The 19,410-nt window shown below is 45.5% G+C and overlaps 2 protein-coding genes across 6 annotated transcripts; both read right to left on the bottom strand.

Moving 5' to 3' along the window:
* Window positions 1–5,177: 5,177 nt before the first annotated feature.
* Window positions 5,178–11,017, bottom strand: LOC127344545 (uncharacterized). Its single transcript, XM_051370843.2, has 11 exons — window positions 10,817–11,017; window positions 10,041–10,299; window positions 9,575–9,779; window positions 9,212–9,302; window positions 8,951–9,096; window positions 7,291–7,534; window positions 7,108–7,212; window positions 6,553–6,735; window positions 6,265–6,466; window positions 5,656–6,139; window positions 5,178–5,541 (listed from the first exon to the last, which is right to left on the bottom strand). The coding sequence occupies exons 2-11, from the start codon at window positions 10,258–10,260 to the stop codon at window positions 5,409–5,411; spliced, it is 2,013 nt and encodes a 670-aa protein (XP_051226803.1). The 5' UTR covers window positions 10,261–10,299; window positions 10,817–11,017; the 3' UTR covers window positions 5,178–5,408.
* Window positions 11,018–12,774: 1,757 nt separating this feature from the next.
* On the bottom strand, window positions 12,775–19,361 carry LOC127344546 (double-stranded RNA-binding protein 1). 5 transcript variants are annotated; one of them, XM_071828492.1, is made up of 8 exons: window positions 18,904–19,361; window positions 17,594–17,841; window positions 16,963–17,241; window positions 16,562–16,600; window positions 15,719–15,938; window positions 14,642–14,767; window positions 13,139–14,057; window positions 12,775–13,057 (listed from the first exon to the last, which is right to left on the bottom strand). In XM_071828492.1, exons 1-7 carry the CDS (start codon window positions 19,151–19,153, stop codon window positions 13,141–13,143), a joined length of 2,079 nt encoding a protein of 692 aa, XP_071684593.1. In that variant the 5' UTR covers window positions 19,154–19,361; the 3' UTR covers window positions 12,775–13,057; window positions 13,139–13,140. The 5 variants fall into 5 exon arrangements, with proteins under 5 accessions (XP_071684593.1, XP_051226804.1, XP_071684591.1 ...); XM_051370844.2 differs by having other exon boundaries at window positions 16,322–16,600; window positions 18,904–19,359; XM_071828490.1 differs by having other exon boundaries at window positions 14,642–14,764; window positions 16,322–16,600; window positions 18,904–19,359.
* Between the last annotated feature and the right edge of the window lie 49 nt (window positions 19,362–19,410).

Raw genomic sequence — 19,410 nt, 5'->3', positions numbered from 1 at the left:
CGGCTGCGTTTCTCGGGAGCCCTGGCGCGAATACGTACAGGTGGTGGCCAGGGCCGACGGCGTGGGGCTCTCCAGGCGCCTCCGCGAGCGCATGGCGGCGGAGTGGCGCCGTTCCGGGCGGGTGGAGCTCGACGCCGACGTGGCGGTCTACAACGATCGCGGCACGCTGGGCTACTTCGGCGACTATGCCAGTGACAAGGTGATGCGCTCTAAGGTGGTGGTCATGGCGGACGGACTTCGGCTGGAGCCGGAATCTTGCCCATGGTATTCTCTACGGCTTTATGATTACGATGAATAAAATAAAGTATTTCCTTTGTTCCAAACAATTATATGATATTTCCGATCCGATCAAAACGTCTCATATATATATAATTTGGAATGGAGGCAGGACCGTAGAATATCTTTCCGGTCCAAGGATTTTCTGATAAATCATCAAGAAATTAAGTTCTATAGAAAAAAAAGCTTTCTACGAATCAAAGGGATCTCATATGTACGATTGGCAGAACCTTCTTCCTTCGTCTGCACAAGCTTTAGATGAAAGCTTTTTTAGAGCATCCCCACTTCGTTTGGCCTCTTCACGCCGAAATCGGGATGAAACAACCGCCGGATTGTACGAAATAAAGTCGTGGGGAGAACCATATTTCCAGTCGTCCACCCGAAGTTGGGCGGACATAGTAGAAATTCAAACAAATTGTCGTCCCGCTACAAATACGGCCAATTGATCGGCAAAAGGATCAGCCACAGATCGGCAATCGGAGGAAAATTACACTGAAACAGGGGCGTCGGCAGTCCCGCCTGGCACAACGGTGTCCGAAGGCCCAGTTTCCTCACACGCCGTGGTCGAAGCGGCGGCCGACGTCGCAGCGGCGGCAGTCGACGGTGAGGAAGACGAGGTAGGAGCCGGAGACGACGAAGAACTGGCCGGAGTGGGTCGGAGGATGTCGGTGCAATGGCCCTCGTACCAAATCCTCGCCTCCTCTTGCGTGAAGAACCCCGGGCTCGCAGCGGCGGCCATGGAGCCGGAGTTGATCATCTCGTGGATCACCTCGTCGTTCGGCGCCGCCATCGCACCGAATGGGAGTGGCCCTCGTCGCAGGGCCGGCGAGATGCCCTCGTACTGGTTCTCGTTCAGGTTGCCGACGGCGAGCTCGGGCGGCGACAGCGTGAACCTGGACGTTTGGCCATAGGTGGCCTCTTGGAACATGGCAGGCGACGACGGCGAGAAGCTCTAAGGGGAGAAAGTCGACGGGGAACTGCTTGTACCTTGCATCGGCCATTGGCCTGGGAACATGGCGGCGTCGCCGCCGTCGCGAGCATGGCCCATGCTCATGGCCATGGAGATCTTCCTCGCTTGTTCGTCCTGGGCGAACGCCGCCGCCCTCTTCGCGGAGAGTTTTTTTATCCCTCTCCGCCCTGCCGCTTGTTTTGATCTGGCGTCGGAGCTCGTCCGCCGCCCCCTGTGCGTTGGACAGACCCGGTGGCCACTCCTTCGACGGCCACGGCTTCCTCGCCTTCGGCGGTATGGTGGTGGACGAGAAGACGAGGTGGGGAATGGAGATGCCTATCCACAAATTGGGCGGGAGAGAATGGGGATATGCAAGCAAATTGGAGGGAAATCGACAGGATTTGGCTTTCCTGTCGCCGACTACGAGGGTCCACACGACGTTTCACACCAAATTCTTTCGTCCGGAGTCCCCGAGCGCGCCTCGGGGGACCGGGGATGGCGTGGGCTCGCCGGATGGATGAAGGGCCAAATCTGGACGAAAACGAGGAACCGGAGTCGCGACTGGACCGAATTTCGCCGTCCGGGTGGGAAAAACGGCGCTCGGGGTACTCGTCGGGGAGACGAGTGGAGATGCTCTTAAACAGAAGGCCATGATAAGCCTGAAACAGAATGCCATGATAAACCTGAACCAGTCAGGGGTACATCGATTACAACGACAGAGAAAAAAGGCTGAGAATACCAGTTAGAGACAGAAAACCAGAACTGATCCCGAGCTCAGATGAGCTCCTTTTATGGACCAACAATTTGCAGCCATTTGGTCTTGGGACCTACCTCTGTCAGGATACTTTAAGTTGCTACGGCAAGTAGAAATTAATAGAATAGGAGGATACGCGTATATTACGGTGGGCCAGGATGTGACGGCCATGCGTTTTCCATCCAGCGTCGTTGTGACGGAGCCTGCGGTGGTGTGTTTCTCATCCCGCTCGCGGCGGCGGCCTCTCTCGCGCCGCCGGCCACATCGTTCTCGTTCCGGCACCAGCGTCCCCTGCTCTGTCGGCCCTCTCCTACTCCCAAGCTACTATGGGGTTTTACTTTGGCCTTGCTGGTCTCGGCCGCGGCGCAACCATCTGATCTGGATCGGGAATTGCAGACACCAGCCCCGCCGTCGGGCGGCCCCGCGCCGCTCATCTTCAACCTCTGCTTCTGCTCGAGGCCGGGCTAGGTGGCCTCCACCCCGCGCTGCAGCTGCAACCACGAGCCGTCCCTGCCGGAATGCCACTGCTGCTGCAAGGCCCGACGCTCGCCCTCCACCCCGCATGGCGCCGCCCAGGATGGGGGACCGGAGACGCGCCCGGCCGAGATCTTCTCGGTGGTTCACGCAACGCCGGAGATGCTGCACGAGAAGGCGCTCCTGGCCACCAACGCCGCCGTGGCGGCTTGACCTTGACCATGCCGTGTGCGTTGCCCGTCTTCCACATAAGGAACAGAAGACACAGATCACGGTCCAGTGGGTCAACCAAATCTGTACCAGTTTGTGCCAGCTGATGGAACCACATTGAATATGATGCACAGGTGGGCCACAATTCTGCAGCGTGTAACACACATACGAAACAGAATACTCTGTGTACCACCGATCTTGGCGCAAATAAACGGTCCAGAAAATGAGCTCAGATGAGCTCGGGACCAGAAATGCCTCTCCCAGTTAGAGAGATACAAACACTGCTAAAGCCTAAAAAAAGAAGAGAACATTCATAACGAACTACAAGTTTCAAGACGGCACTCGACACTACAGCTAAACACCGGTGACTTCACTAGCACCGTCAAGCACCAAGACGTGCTCCACGGAAAATGCACCAGACCAGAATGGCTTATAGAAGACCACCAACCACCGAGGAACTACCTAACTACGCTAGACAGAAGACCCTAAATAGAATTTAAAAAATCCTAAATAGAATTAAAAAAATCAATCGGGTTCCTATCTATGGAACAACACATCAGAGGGTGGTCGAGCGCTGATGGCGCGAGGTGGTAGGCGGTGGGCGGTGGTGCGTCGGCGAGCGGTTGTGCTCCTATTGCTGCTGCTCGGCGGGAGATCAAAAGGGCGGCGGCGTGACCGTTGCTGCTACTCGGCGGTGGCACATGTGGCTGGGTACGAGGGAGAAGGACGGCCGAGGGGAGAGGCAGAAGGCGGCCTGCGGGATGATGAGGGTGGCCGATGAAGGAGCATGGGCCTCAGGCTCGGCTGACGGGAGATCTGGAGGTCGCCCCGTCGCGAGATGAGGAGGGCACCTGCGCGACCCTTGCTGATGCTCGGAGGCGGCGACCCTTGCTCTAGCTGCCGGCGGCGCAGGTTGCTGGGGATGCAGGAGGAGGGTGGCGATGGGAGAGGCGGAGGCTGGCCGACGGAGCAGCCTCGGGCTCGGGGGAGCGGTTGTCTTGCAAATGAATGAGAAAGAGGTGTGTGGGGGGTGGGGGGGGGGGGGGTTGGGGGGTCTGGGGCGGGCCGTGGTGCGATTTTGCAGGATGAACTTAGCTAGGCTGAGTTGTGAAGCTCAACGAGCTTCGAGGCATGGCGCCTAGCTGAGATGAGCCCTTTCCGCATGAGATGAGATAGCTAAGATGGGTTGACACACCCTAACAAACACATGTTTCTCCAAAAAAATTGTGTTGTCCTGGCCTACCAAACACACTCTACATAAACAAGTTTATGTGCATCATTTTGATGCACACGGCCCGGTAACCTCCATTTCAAAAAAAAAATGGAAGTGCATTTTGGTAATTAATTACAAGCCCTATGAAGTAATGAATTATACTTGAAGGTTTTTTCCATATGCCAATGCTTAAACCATATATGGTGACTTGAAGACTTAAAGAAGAAAAAAGTGAAGAAGATCAAATGATGGCTGATGAGTGCATTTTTAGCATGTTTTTTTTACCGTTATTTCATTAAATTATCATTAAGTAGTGGTAGGGATTTTGTATTTCACTGCACTACCGCGTCCTTTTATGCTTGTCTACACATAATCTCTAAATAATAAGTCAATAATGAAAACAGTCATTTTCTAGCATTTTGATGTGATAAATAATATTTTTGTACTTAATAATACGCCTGGGCGAAAGGACAATGCAAGGGAAACTTCCAGTAGCTTTAACGGGTATCGGTACGGGCAGGATTTGCCCGTACCATCCGCTCGTACCACCCGTCGGAAGCACCGCATCATCAAATACTTTCACCTCTCGCAGACGGATCTAGGATCCAAGCATGTACGCGATTAGAAACACCAGAACACCGTCGCAGAAGAGATCTGAAGGGAGATCAAGAAGGGACATCATCCACACCGCTACCCGGATCATTGGAGGACAAGGCATCATCACGTTCACCATCATCTACAACAAATCACCACCTCCATTCTCTTCATCCCATTAGATTGTAATCTCAATTACTATTGTGGGTTTGTACTTCGATTCATACCATTGTCCTTTTTCCATACACAAGTTTATGACGATGTTCTTGATTGCCTCCATGTGTGAGTAGTTCATTCCGTTCTTGGGGGAAGATGGATAAACCCTAGTAGTACTATTATATGAATTAAGATAATTTATACCTTTGCACTATGATATTAATTTTCTATCGACCATGTAATATTTGACTAAGGGTCATATGAGGAAACTACCATATAGGGCGAAAAGTAACATACCGTGTACGGTGCACTATTGCGCGGAAGAGAAGGATAAGAAGAGACTCGCAAGCTTAACAAATAACCATGAGGTTTGCCCCTTAATTGTAATGGACCAATAGGTGGCTTACCGAAGGTCATTCAGCATGTCCTTGGGTTAAATGATTGTCTGATGAATTCGTCAAAAAAACAAACTCTATAGAAAAGCAAGATATGTATAGTAGATCTTGAGTGTATATGCCACAGATCCTTCTTCCTTCATATCAGAAACGACAGGGGGAGAGTACTTCAGTATTTCATTACCAAACAGGAATTGCATAATCTAACTTTGTCCTCACTAGATTAAAAACAAATACAAGACACGAGCAAGGGATAATTCAATGAAAGAACATATCTACCAATCGATGGCTTATCTAGGTTAGCATAAAACCTTCTGCGGGGATATCATCCAACAATAATCCACGTGGATTAATGATCACCAGCAAAGGGGATTAATCATGCTATGGCTACAAAAGTGCGGCTCCACGCTGAAATATACCTATGCCCAAATCAAAAGTCAGCACCATTGACAGTACCAAACTCAACGCGACACAAACCGTTATTTCCTTCTTGTCTCCGTGACTTCTGGCTTCCGAGAACCTGAAACAGCAAACAACACCAAAGCTTTCAAATTTTAAGAAGTGTTTTAAATTAGGATAGTATCATTGTCAAACATATAAATGTTTAATTTGCATGGGTGTAAGTGATATTTACCCAGGCTGTGATGAATTTACTGTCAATCCGAAGCCGAAAGGGAAGAGTGGGTCATAGTGTGGGTCTCCGACATTCATGGGCAGCTGGTCAACTGATTTGAACCAAGTGCGCGAAAGCTTCCCTGTGAATCCGTAGTCCCCAAAAAGGACATCAGCAACACCCTGACCTTCTGTGCCAGGAAGCCAGGCAGCAATAAGCGCTTCCATCAAAGGAAGATATGGTTCAATGACAACGGGCCGTCCAGAGACGATAACAACTGCACATTTAACTCTCGAGCAGATGTTTCGGATTGTGTCTGGACCAGGATCTAGGATAGTCAGGTCACTATTATCACCTACTGTTTCAGCATATGGTGGCTCACCAACAACAACGATAGCAAACGAAAAATCGTTTTTCTTCATGAAGCTGTCATCAGGGTTCTCAGAGTAGACAACAGATGTTGAATCATCAACAGTGGCCTTTATGGCATCAAGAATTGTTGTTCCTGTAAACAATATTAAATCACGACAGTATGATAGTTTTGGTAAGTAAGAATCTGAAATATCAAAATTCCTTCTACACAAAACCTTGAAAAGCAGAGCAATCAAAGGTTTATTAGAAAGCACATACCAACGGTAATATCTCCACTGCCACCCATCCATTCAATTGACCACCCACCACACTGGTAGCCCAAATTGCTAGCATGACTTCCAGCTACAAGTATCCTTTTAGCTTTCTTTGGGAGAGGCAGGAATTGTTGATTAGGAGTGTTGCCGTTTTTCAATAGAACGAGTGATTTCCTGACAGCTTCTCTAGCCAATTCCCTGTGCTCCTGTCAAATTTTAAACTACGTGTTATATACATAGGTTTCCACAATTGGCATACAAGCATTATGCAGTATGGTGTTAGCCTATCAACCTTCTTTCCAAGCTGATCTGCGAAGCTAAGATCAGCTAAAGGGTTCTCGAACAGGCCCATTGTAAATTTCACTCGAAGGATACGACTCACAGCATCATCGATTCTGCTCATGCTGATGATACTCTTGTTAACAAGAGATGTCGCATCATCAATGTAACGGGTGAAATTGAATGGCACCATAACCTGAAACGGAATTGAAAGAAAGTCATTGCAAGTGACAATTTTTGTCTGGATTATATTTTGATAAGAATATAACCCTTGCTACTTAATAGGTACTGATCACTTCAAGTTGAAGTACCACAATAGAGATATAGTAGCTTTAAATGGCTGATATTTGCTGTTAAGGTTCGCAATCCATGTTGAATATATGCCATTTAGGTGATCTTGGGCTTCAGATTTTAGATGTAATATATGCAGTCAAAATTAATTATGCCAACAAATTCAGACCATGTAGAGGGATAAGTCATGGCCAAAATACTTTTTTAACAAGAAATAAGCAACCATATTTTCCATAGCTAGCAAGAAATAAGAATGTGTGTTCTCAAAAGAACATACCATATCAATACCAGCATTTATTCCAGCTTGCACGGAGTAAGTATAGTTTGCAGTAGGTGGTGAGGTTATCCGGTCTATTCCTAGCCAATCAGATATCACAAAACCCTGCAATCAGTTACCATTCAGAACTCAGTTTAAGATCATAGCAGAGAAATGTTAAACAAGTTGCAGATTAGCACTAACTCTAAAGCGCAGTTTGGATTTCAAGTAGCCAGTGACTAGATCATGATTGGCATGCATTTTTGCACCATTCACGCTTGAATATGAGACCATAACAGTTGCAACACCCTTTATAATGGAGTCATAGTATGGTGGCATGTGAATGCCTAGCAGTCCACGCTCGTCAACTATCGTGTTGTTCTCATTGATTCCATTATGCGTTCCACCATCACCAACGAAGTGTTTAGCACAAGCAGCAACTTTATCCCTGTTAGAAGCCATAAGCTGAGACATATGATAGAAACATTCAAGCTGCAAGATACTGATACTGATTATATACCTAAACTGTTCTCAAGCAATGTACTAGATATTTCACTAAAAAGAAATGCTGCTTGCCATGCAAGGTTGAATTACTGACATAATGTTCATCTAGGAAATATACCTGTCAGTTCCAAGCACTGATTCATTACATCATATGCACATGCCTTAAGGCTTACACCTACCATGCCACTATATTAGGGGTCTTTTACGGTAGGGACGGAGGAGCACAGACCGTCTAACACCTCAGATCTAAGGGCTGTCATTGGCCAATACTTGTTAGCCAAACGACTAGTATTATTCCACCGAAGTGCAAAATAGTTATATTGCTGCCAACCGAAGGGTACTTTCCGGAGGTCGAAATTTGTCCATCCGGCGGAAATCCACCACAATCGCTCGGCGGCACACGACCCACTCCACTGACTCTGGCAACCGCGACCGCGCTCCCACTCTAGTACACAGATGGAGAGTGGCGACTGGAATTCTGGAACCATGGGCGGCGGCAGCGTGGCCATCCGCTCCTCATGCGCACGCTCTACCCGTTGACACCCTCCCCTGCCGCCGTCCCTGGCCCTGTCGCCTCTCTCCGCGGTGGCACCGGCGATTGGGCACCCGCTGCTCCCGGCGTCGTCACTCGGCTCATGGGCCTCGAGTCGTGGCCCACCGACGCCCCTTAAACTAGCGTGGCAGCCGCGGCGACCAGGTCACAGAAGCGGCGGAAAGGTAGCTGGGTGGGAGGGCCCCGTGTTGGCAGTGGTGGTGATGATGCCGCCAGCCCTCCCATGCGCATGCGCCGCCGCGGAGCCACCTTAGCGCTGCACACCGCCGCGGCGAGGCTGCTGGAGCCAGGCACGCGGGCGAGTTCCAGGGCTAGGCTGCACGCCATCGAGTGCGCCTGCTCCTCAATCCTCACCGCAGCACCGCGGCCACTCCGGCGTCTGCTTCTCTAGCAGATACGGCACGGAACGCTGCCATCGGTTCGCGGACCATGAGCAGCACTGCCTTTGCAAGTCTAAGTGGTAGTGATACAATTGCGGTACCGAGAACAGATTGGGTGATGCAAACATGAGTAGGGGCAGTTCTGATCTGGATGCAATGCAGGGCAAGAACCGAAGGAATAGGCAGTTGTGCCTAGGTCAGATCGAACAATGCTGACACTGTACGCACTTCCAATGATCAATCACCTGAATTTTGCGCCGTGGAGGATCAAGCTAACCAACCCCTGATCGTGGACCAGGCTGCCTTTTGAGGCAAAAAAAAAGTGAACTGCCTAAATTGCTCCGGGCTCAATACTACTCTCCCGTGGGACAAGTAAATTGTACCGTAAAAAGCCTCCTATATTAGCACTGAGAAAAGAATATCTTACTTTCCAGCAACATAAGGAACACCTTTGGTTTGATTAACTGGAATCTCTCCTTGCAGACCAAGGATAATATCTGTCATCTGCTGAACAATCTTGTGGTCTTCACTGTAGCTCTCATAGCATCGACCCCATCTTGGATCTCTGCAAACCTAAACAAAATTACAAGAAGCATTACTGATCAACATAATTTTTAGTGAACCAAGAATATACAGTTCACTGAAGATGTAACATGATAGCAGCAAGACAACACTGTATTGTGCTTACTGCAACACATGGAGCAAAGGCATATGGAATGCCTGTTGCCCGTACTTCAAGAGCAGTTGCTTCACCAATCCTCCTTGCAAGGTCAGGATCCCTAATAAACAAAGTAGATGAACAGATGATATAACTATACATATTTATTAGTTTCAAAAAAAACTATACATATTTATTTATCCTGTTTGGATGTTATGCATGCTAATAAATTAAAGTTTCCACTTTCCACGTGGACATGAGTTGTACGGAATGGACATGAAATGTTCATAGCTCACTGAAACATTTTAGCCAGCTTACGAGCAAGGCAAACATGTAATTTCACATATAGAAATACAATTACATAAAGTAAAATGAATATTGTCAGAGAGATGCCTTGTAGCTCCAAGCCCAACGTTGTGAGGGAATATGGTGGCGTTGTAGACGTTGTTATTACCATGAACGGCATCAATCCCATAAATCATAGGAATTCCCAGACGTGTTGACAAGGCACCTTTCTGGAATTCATTTACCATGTTGACCCACATTGCAGGAGTGGCCTGGGGAGCAGGGACGCTTCCACCACCACTTAAGATGCTACCTACAGAACAGCATGGAAATTCAGCGTTAAGAAGTTGCATACTGCAACATAGCCTCATGTAAGGACCAAGAAAAGGTTAAATAATAATCACAGCTTCCCACATGGCAGTTTTGGCAGTGGTAGCTCTAGCTCTGCAGTGTTAAAGATTTCATGTTTCTAGTCGTCAATCAACTACTCTCGATGCAGGACAGCAAACAAGTGTGTGCTCCTGTACGACATCCATTACTACAGGGATCCAGGAACTGTTGTTACAGAACTCACCTATGAAGTATTTTCTCATGACGTCCGCAGACGCAACCGTGCGCTCGATCTGCGTCGTTTGGCCGATCTTTTCAGCAAGAGTCATTCTACCAAGAAGGTCCTTGATTCTGGTGTTGACAGGCTGCTTCGGATCCTTGTACTTCATGTACTCTGCATCTCCCATCGAAGCAAAACATAGCAGCAGAAGAATGCATCCCCAAGAAATGCTGGGGCGTACCATCTCTGAAAATCTCCTAATATCTCTGTCGCAATGGCCAACCTGCGCATCATGAAGAAAATGCCTGAGTACCGAGGACAGCAAATGTAAAGCGCATTTACAAGATGTAACACAGAGCAGATTTGATTTTGCACGGCAAGAACTGAATAACTAATGAATTCGTAGAGCGGAAAGAAAATCTGAATTGATGGTATGTTTGTCAAAGAGAGATTTAGTGATATCACTCGGTTGTCAGCTGTGTGCAAAAAAAGAACTCAAACCAAGTAAACTAGTACTACTCCACAGTCCACACTAGGTCCATGGTCCATTGACTCAGGCACTCAGCCACTCAACGACCAGGATACCATTAGTGTCCGACACATTTTCTTGGGTCTTTCAAAACAAGAGGAATGCCCCAAATAAAATATCTAGTGCAGATGAATCCAAATCTCCACTTTAGATCCGCGGCGAGTACAAGAACTGGTCTACTAATCTACAAGGAGAGCAGCAGCAGCAGCTGAAGCCGGTAATTAAGTAGAGAGCCAGGGGGAACGGCAGAGCAAGGTTGGGAGTTTCCTACCTTAGCGCGGATAAGCGGGTGGCGTCTGCTTCCCGTTGCGAGCCGAGCTCAGCTCAGCCGCCTTCTAGTAACGAGCTGCTGGGTACTGGGGAGGGCGAGAGCGCTGGAGCGTCGTCTGCGAGCTTACCTTGCCGCCGGGCGAGGGCGAGAGTGGTGGCGTATTCTGCGGGTGGGCTGGAGAGTGGATAGCGCACCGGAGTACACACGGCGGAGTAATGACAGGGGTGGTACCGGAGGTCGTCGTCGCTGGCTGCGCGACGGCTGTCCCACTCCGATGGCCACTTTGGACAGTCTCGCTGTAGTTCTTTTTCTTTATCTTTTACAGTTTACTCTTTCCTTTTTGTCACTCGCTGACTCGGTGGCCCCAGCATCGTCCCAGGTTGCCCTTTTCGGATAGCTGGTCTTTTCCCCACGAAATTGTAGATTCCCTCTCGTAAGAGCCACCCCACGTCATGATGTAGAGATTTGACATATGTACTGTACTTTAAATTTACAAGGAGGGGAGACAACATTTTTTCCTTGCTTTGTTTTTTTATATGAAGTTTCCTATTCTTTACAAGGAGGGGAGTAGTACTCTATTAGTTATTTTGCGACTTGGTGACCAGCCTCTGGGTCACATTATGTAGCACGTCTTACTGAGACATGAATATCTTAAATAATATTTTTAGACCATGCATGAAAATAGTGAAAGCACATGTTTTTTCTTGTAGAAACAGAGAGTATACCGGATAAGAAAGCCAACCAATAGTCTTACTCGTACATACCCGTATGTCCTACTCGTATAGCATGAAGAAGAGACTTACTCGAAGGGGGGAGGGTGGCAAACGGGGGCGGGATGCGAGACGACGAGTTTGCTATAATCCTTCTTTAATTCTGCTTAAATCATGTAGGAAAACGGAGCACTAAAGTCATGGATTCGGCGGTTTGATGTAATTCTTATACTGTGACACGTTATGCAGGCGCCGTATGCAACCCTAAAGACATGTCACCAACATACGACATCTATAAAAGGAAGACCCAAGAACTTGTGAGTGCCCAAGTTCTCTAGATCCACCGAAACACAATCATTAACATAAGAGGCATATCCAGTCATGGGCGGACCCAGGATAAAATTTTAGTGGGGGCAAAAATTAGCTAAGTGATGAAAATATCTTTGCTAAGTGGGGGCAAATCAGTCCTTGTCCTAACTAATTAGGAGGTGAGTGAGAATTGAGTGGGGGCGGATGCCCCCATTGAGTATAGCCCATGTATCCAGTGGGGGTACCATGGCACCACCTCCAAAAAAAAGCAAAATAGTCTACACCAATTATAATACACTAGGTAGCATAATTTGTTGAAATTGTGATGGTAATTATTCTAAAATACACCGGAAAGTGTCTTTTGACACATGGGCACCAATGCTCTCTCCACTTTCAGATTTTTGAAAATTTTAAACCTCACATTTCTAAGTCTAAAAAAATTATGGCGTTAAATATATAAATAGATATCTACGGGTAGGTTGTATGCAAAAAAAATCCCGTTAAAAATATTTTGTATTTTGAAAAATATAAAAAAGATAAATTTTTGATAGTAAATGGTAGTAAAGTAGTATTACAATAGTGTATCCTTTTGTCAAAAAAAAAATTGTATTTCCGAAAATTTAAAGTATTTTTACCGGGATTTTTTTGCATACATTTCTCAGGTACATATCTATCTACATATTTAACACCATACCTTTTAAAAACATAAAAGTGTGAGATTTTGAAGTTTTCAAAAACTGAAACCAAAGGGGGCACTAGTCCCCATGTGCACCAAATCCCTGTAATGTAATCTTCACAAAATTCGAGTCAATGTATGATGTTCATATGAGCTATGGCACCCCCAATATTATCAACCTAGATCCGCCACTGTGGACGTCTCAAATCAGAACAAAAAAAGAGAGGAATTCAGCAAGGTAGCAGAACGATGAAAACTGTAAATGGTCCCAATAAAGTTGCAATCTCTTAAATTCAAAGTGACAACTTCTACATAGTTCAGGTTTTAGTGACATGGTTCAGCAGGCACCATAAGCTAGATAGCAAAAGCTACATCAGTCTGGCAGTCATATAGTTCCAACACGGGCACGTTTCGCCTGATTACTAGGCAAACACAGAAAGGAAGTTAACTGAAACTACATACAGCCTACGACATGGCAGGTACATACACCGGCTCCATCTCTTCGCTTCAATGTAGGGACCTAACCAGCAATGCTGCTACCTACATCTGGACACAGAAAACAGCTTCAGTCGCCAGCAGACAGCAGCGGTTACCGATAAACACAAGATGGTTATGTAAGAATAATACCTTCAGGGTTGAGAGAAAGGTATGCTGACGGCCACCCACTGGTCATCACTGAAGGGAAGCACGGTCACCCCTTCCGGAAATACCATGTCAGGGCGGCGTGGGTAGACCTGGATCCGGTTAGTCGACATCGACTGACCACAGCCATCAGAAGGAAAAGGCACTGCAATTGCTGTCCCCGCAAGGTTGGTTGCTGGCCTTGAGGCTATGGGGAGAGAAGTGTGTTCTGGAGTTGAGTCCATTGCTTCTTCCTCGACCCTTTGCTCTGAAACATCCGTTACTTCCTTCTTGATGCTTGGCTTTGGAACATCCATTGCTTCACCCTTGATGCTTCTCTCTGGAACATCCAATTTTTCAGCCTCGATGCTTGGCTCTGAAACATCTATTACTTCAGCCTCGGCGTTTGGTTCTGTAACGTCCATGACTTCAGCTTCAGTGCTTGGCTCTGGAATGGATGGCACATCATTTTCCATCTTCACGGGCTGGATAGGTTCAACAGGAGACTGTAAAGCGACATGCGTTGTACTTGTTGCTGTCGCAAGGCTGGAAGTATTAGCTGGTGGCCTTGAGCCTATCCGGAGCGAGTCCATTGCTTCAGCCTTGATGTTTAGCTCTGGAGTGGCTGGCTCATCATTTTCCATCTTGACTGGCTGGATAGGTTCAACAGGAGATTGTAAAGCGGCATGCCTTGTACTTGTCACTGTTGATGCAAGGTTGGAAGTATTAGTTGGTGGCTTTGAGGCTATCGGGAGAGACTTGCATTGGGGAGTCAAGTCCATTGCTTCAGCCCTGATGCTTGACTCTGGACCTGCTGGTTTATCCTTTTCCATATAGCCATATTGGATAGGTTGATCAAGAGATTGTGTTTTCTCAGCAACAGGAGGATGAATAATGGAGCCAACAGAGCAAGAGTCATGATCAACTGCAAAACGAACAAACTATATGAGCCAATGGATGGAAAAATCAAGATAAGTACAAACAGAAGCAACGTAGTCATCGATATCAAAAGCATGCATAGCTCATATTGCAGTATGTATATGTGCGGTATAAACAAGATGATGTATCAGATGCAGAAAGAACCCTATCCAGCCAAGAGAGAACCAAAAACAAAATTAAAGTTCATTTAGATTGCTACCCTGTCCAAAACATGATCTATGATTGCACGGTCAGTGGACTGTCCAAACTCCTAAGACTTCCAAGTTAAATCAGCATAAATTAAGCTTGTGCAAATGGTAGAACAGAGAACTTGTGAAAAATGCATGTCAGTAATACTATAAAATTTGCATCTTATTAGTATGTAAAGCTTCTTCAATTTACTTGTCACATAAAAATTATGTTATATGGGTCATATGCTTCTATCGAAAATCACTTTTTAAAACAGCAATGTGGATCAGAAACTGGTTCAGAGGAAGTCTACTGAGGTTTCATCACATGTCAAACAGTTTAAGTAATAGCATGCAGAAAAAAGAAAGAAAGCTCAAAAGGAAAGGTACTAAGAAAACTCACTACCATTAGAGTCATTCTTCTCGTTACTTGTTATCACTGATACTTGGGGCAATGAAGAATCAGGTTCAACAATCTTGATCTCTTTCTCAGCTACGTTCTCAGTTCCTTGTTGCATCTGTGATCCTACTAAAAGAAACAAAATGCATTTGGCGATGATGTGCGAGAATTCCAAGAGAGGTTGTGCATTCAATAGGAAAAATATAAAGGAAACAATTGAATATAAAATATACTTCAAATACAATCCATAAAGCAGTAACCGCAGCACAATTCTAAAGCAGCTACGAGTAAAACTATAGCAAAAAGGCATAACAACAAAATAATGGAAAAGGCCAAAATATTTACAGAAGTGATCATCTATTGAATAAAACTGGAAAGTAAATATGGTGGAGATGACAACATATGTTTATCATCATCATTTCAGAAGGATCCCAATGGAACAGAAAGCGTCCACAATCATTATAGGAGGACAAGAAGTCAGAAAGTTAGAGCTGATTGCCAAGCATGATCAGTAAACCCTAACAAAGTAATAAGCTTATTCCAAATTGTGTACTCCAGTTCTCCAAATTTGTAAACCAAATTAACCAAAGGGTCCACCTACAGCTCCAGCTGAACCTAACTAGCCATAGAATAACTTTGAAGTTTCTTCAGTCAAATTACAAATCACATGACGAATGGTATCTTACTCCTTGGCGGTCCCAATGTCGAAAGGATGGAAACAGAATAGTTGGGATGCTATTGAGGTTATGCTTAGAGAAGTCAGATCAATCTCATTAGTGATGCTAACATTTGCACAGTGAGGGACGTACAAAACATGATATCATATGCAGGGGCTGGTGGTAATAGGCTGGCATTTTAGGGGATTTCTGTTTGAGGGGTGGGATTATTGGGGAGCACTGCCAACCAGATTCGGATTTTCCATTTTGTTTTAAAAGGAGTAAATAATCTGATATGCCATTAGACCATATCTGAGCCAAACTGATACCTAACACACACTCAACCACTGATACAACACTCAAACTACACGTGGAAAGTTTGTTCCTAATATGAAATTTGATTTCAGCAGTTTAAATTACTTACTCTCTGTGGAATGTTGAAAAGCAAGCTCAGCAGTAGTCATCTGTTTTTGCTTCTTAGAGTTCTCAGGTTCCCCCTGAAAACTTCCGCCTCGAGTGTCCAAGGTTGATTTGGAGACAAAGGAATGATTTGAATGATCTGACAAAGTATTGTAGACAGGTAAGGGAGATCCTTCTTTCTCAGCTAATTCATGCCGGGGATTCTTATGGGGCATTGCTTGAACCTACCAAAGGTAGAGCAGTCCATCAAATTAGTATTTACCAAATTCAGCAAATACCTTACAAAGTATTTCTGGCTGAGTGGGCTATTTATGATATTAGAAACTATAGAATTCCCTTCCGTAAATCCATTGTCCTATGTTCCCGTTAAGAAGGTTGTTTTTCTTAAACTTTCAATACAAAAGCCAAGTCATCCAGTAGACTGTTCCAATATGTAGCAGTGACAATAAGTTTTGCATTGCTCCTATGTGTTACCTAACATCTATTCATTAGGGAGAAATGGACCGGATTTATTATTTATAAAAATAAGTAAAGATGGTTAGATTAGTTATCATAAATAGGTGAGGCCATGGTAAGAAAATTCCCATAAGCAAAATACTGGACCAACCGGCAATTGCTCTTGTGAGCTTGCTTCTTGAGTTAAGGACATCAGAGCAAGATTTGCAGCAGCAGATTCCGCCTCCTTAACTGTCGGAAAGTATTGTGGACTTTCAAATGTTTTCCCATCTATTGTCACTACTGACTTAAACCGAGCTACATGAGATGGACCATCCTGGATACGGCTATACAAAGGCAGGTCTTTGCCTCTCTTCTGAGCATAAATTTGCAATTGAGTCTTATAATTAACCTGAGTTCCAGGCAAAGAAAGACTTGAAGTTGATCCAGCCTACAAAAGGTAAAGCAGTTTATCAGAAGAAAATTGCCAAGTTTAGCAAGTAGCTAAAAATCAGAAAGTACGGTATCCATTTCATAACCATTATATGTACCAAGTTATTTCTTCACAGATTTCAATATAAAAGACACTTCATCAATACACCAATTTAACTGTATCCACAGTGTAAATGAAGTTAGTGATTCAATATACTTATTTCGCCCAGTTCTTGAATATCGTAAAAATTCAAGGTAAGAGATAAAAGTGTTTATTGATAACACAGATAAATGCTAAAGGATGATAGTGCTCATCTATAGACTAAGTGAAGTGGTGCAAATTAAAACCATCCATAAGAATAAACAATAGGTGGAACTAACCGGTATTTTCTCTGGTGGTTTTAATTCTTGAGGTAATGACATCAGAGCAACTCTTGCAGCAGCAAATTCTGCTTCCTTTACTGTGCGATAGTCTTGCGGACTTTCAAATGTTTGCCCATCTATGGTCACTGTTGACCTGAACAGCATTGCCTGAGGTGGACCAATCTGAATGGTGTGATATAAAGGCAGCTCTTTGCCTCTCTTCTGAGCATAAATTTGCAATTGAGTCTTATAATTAACCTGGATTCCAGCCGCAGAAGTACATGTAGTTGATCCAGCCTACAAAAGGTAAAGCAGTTTATCAGAAGAAATTTGTGAAGTTTATCAAGTAGCTAAAAATCAGAAAATACAGTATCCACTTCATAACCATTATATGTACTAAGTTATTTCCTCGCAATAAAAGACACTTCATCAATACACCAATTTAATATCCACACAATGTAAATGAACTCAGTGATTTAATTCACTTATTTCACTCAGATCTTGAATATTATGACAGTCCAAGGTAAGAGATGAACATGTTTATTAATAATACAGACAACTGCTGAAGGATGTTAGTGGTCATCTATAGACTATGTTACGTGGTGCAAATTAAAACCATCCATAAGAGTAAAAAATAGGCGGAACCAACCGATATTTTCTCTGGTGGTTTTGATTCTTGAGGTAATGACATCAGAGCAACTCTTGCAGCAGAAAATTCTGCTTCCTTTACTGTGCGATAGTCTTGTGGACTTTCAAATGTTTGCCCATCTACAGTCACTGTCGACCTGAACAGACTTGCCTGAGGTGTACCAGTCTGAATGGTGTGATATAAAGGCAGACCTTTGTGTCTCTTCTGAGTATAAATTTGCAACTGAGACTTGTAAGCAAGTTGGGTTTCTGCGATGCATAAAACAGTGAGTGTGACAGATATACAAGCAATACGTATGAAAGAGCATTAAAACCTTTTTAGTGGCAGGAATAAAGAACTTCAGAACAGCATTTAGGGACGAGGGACATTTATATAACTGCTTAGGTAAAGTAAAGGACAATCAAGATAACAGAAAGAACAATTTTTAAGAAATTTCATGTCGACCAGTGCCAACAAATGTGCGACCATTAAGCAAACAAACATCTCATCACGTTAGGTGAACACAGACAATATTTGTTGGCACTTCTATGTGGTTGAATGAATGGCTTCACAAAATCTTTGAATTAGTACTAACAGGTGAGCCTGTGCATCATCAATGTTTCTACCAGTTACAATAAGAATCTCACTAGCCCAGAGAACTTACCCGAAAAGCAGGCAGTTATGTTCCCACATTAAATCAAACATGGAAATGCTATACTGAAGTTCAACAGAGTCTCTCCGCAACTTGCTAAGTACACGATCCACCGAGCAAGTTTTACTATGCCCATTATAGCATCACCAAAATTAGTACCTTGGGAATCAGCTAGCTACAAAAAGATCTGGGTGTCCTTGAGATATTGAAAGCAGTGACTCCCCATCAATACCAAATCAAAGAACAATGTGTGCTGGTGAGCCTATCTACTGATGTGAATGCTTTGTACCCCTGCCGTGGTGCTCCATGAAACTGGGGATCGTGTCAAATTGTTTGTAATGATAATAGCAGTGAATCTTTCTTTTTTTCGAGTTAACGAAAACCTGGTTCAGCAGCAAAGAAAATGCGCAGTTTTTACTAGAATCTCAACAGCTAGCAAAATGGCTTAAACCTGTATACAGTTGATGCTGCCACTTTGTTGTTCAGTGTCCCCGAATGGAAAGAAACGCAAATGCACCTGATTCGGACAAGAACTAGATGTTTCCTAAATCCTGAACCGGCATCCAATTCCGAAGGAAGTATTCCAACGGAAACTGAAAGGATAAGCACCACACCCAAGTACGCGGCCGTGCGGGCAGGGCAGGAAGGAAAGTAGGGGAATAATCTGTGACTGACTCACCGGGCTGCGGCGGGGGAGGAGGGGGCGGGAGGGCGGAGAGGTGGTCGAAGGCGACCATGGCGGCGAGGTCCTGGGCCTTCTTGGCCGTGAGCGCCCCCGCGTCCTCGTCGGGCGAGTGGAACTCGGCGCCGTTGACGGCGACGGTGGCGCTGAACCTGGGCGTGTGGGACGGGCCCTCGCGCTGGACGGTGTACGTCGGCGGCGCCCACCGCCGCTGCTGGCACAGCTCCTGCAGCCGCGACTTGAACATTGTCGCTGAGGGAATTTCTCGCTCCGCTGCTCGCTGGATGAAATCTTGCGCCTCCACGGCTTCCTGTACTACCGAGGGAAGTGGTGCTGCTTCACGCTTCTTCCCTGCTGTCCTCGGTTCAGTACTGGTGCCTCTTTGGCGAATTTGCGTGTGTGCTTCACGGTTTCAGTGTGGCGTGTCATGCGTGGGTTCACTGCGTTGGGAACTCGAAATGATTTCACAACTGTGGGTGGGTGGGTACTTCTAGTGTTCTACTC

Source organism: Lolium perenne, chromosome 3, assembly GCF_019359855.2.
Source record: "Lolium perenne isolate Kyuss_39 chromosome 3, Kyuss_2.0, whole genome shotgun sequence".
NCBI classification, from domain to species: domain Eukaryota; kingdom Viridiplantae; phylum Streptophyta; class Magnoliopsida; order Poales; family Poaceae; genus Lolium; species Lolium perenne.
This window is presented reverse-complemented; position numbering and strand designations above follow the sequence as displayed.

Coding starts and splice junctions, on each gene's coding strand:
- LOC127344545 (XM_051370843.2), bottom strand. CDS start 10,260: ATGGTACGCCCCAGCATTTCTTGGGGATGCATTCTTCTGCTGCTATGT. Junction 9,097..9,211: donor CCTTTGCTCCATGTGTTGCA/GTAAGCACAATA, acceptor AATTTTGTTTAG/GTTTGCAGAGATCCAAGATG. Junction 6,736..7,107: donor TAAATGCTGGTATTGATATG/GTATGTTCTTTT, acceptor ATTCCGTTTCAG/GTTATGGTGCCATTCAATTT.
- LOC127344546 (XM_051370844.2), bottom strand. CDS start 19,153: ATGTTCAAGTCGCGGCTGCAGGAGCTGTGCCAGCAGCGGCGGTGGGCG. Junction 17,842..18,903: donor TCCTCCCCCGCCGCAGCCCG/GTGAGTCAGTCA, acceptor TATGCATCGCAG/AAACCCAACTTGCTTACAAG. Junction 17,242..17,593: donor AACCACCAGAGAAAATATCG/GTTGGTTCCGCC, acceptor TACCTTTTGTAG/GCTGGATCAACTACATGTAC.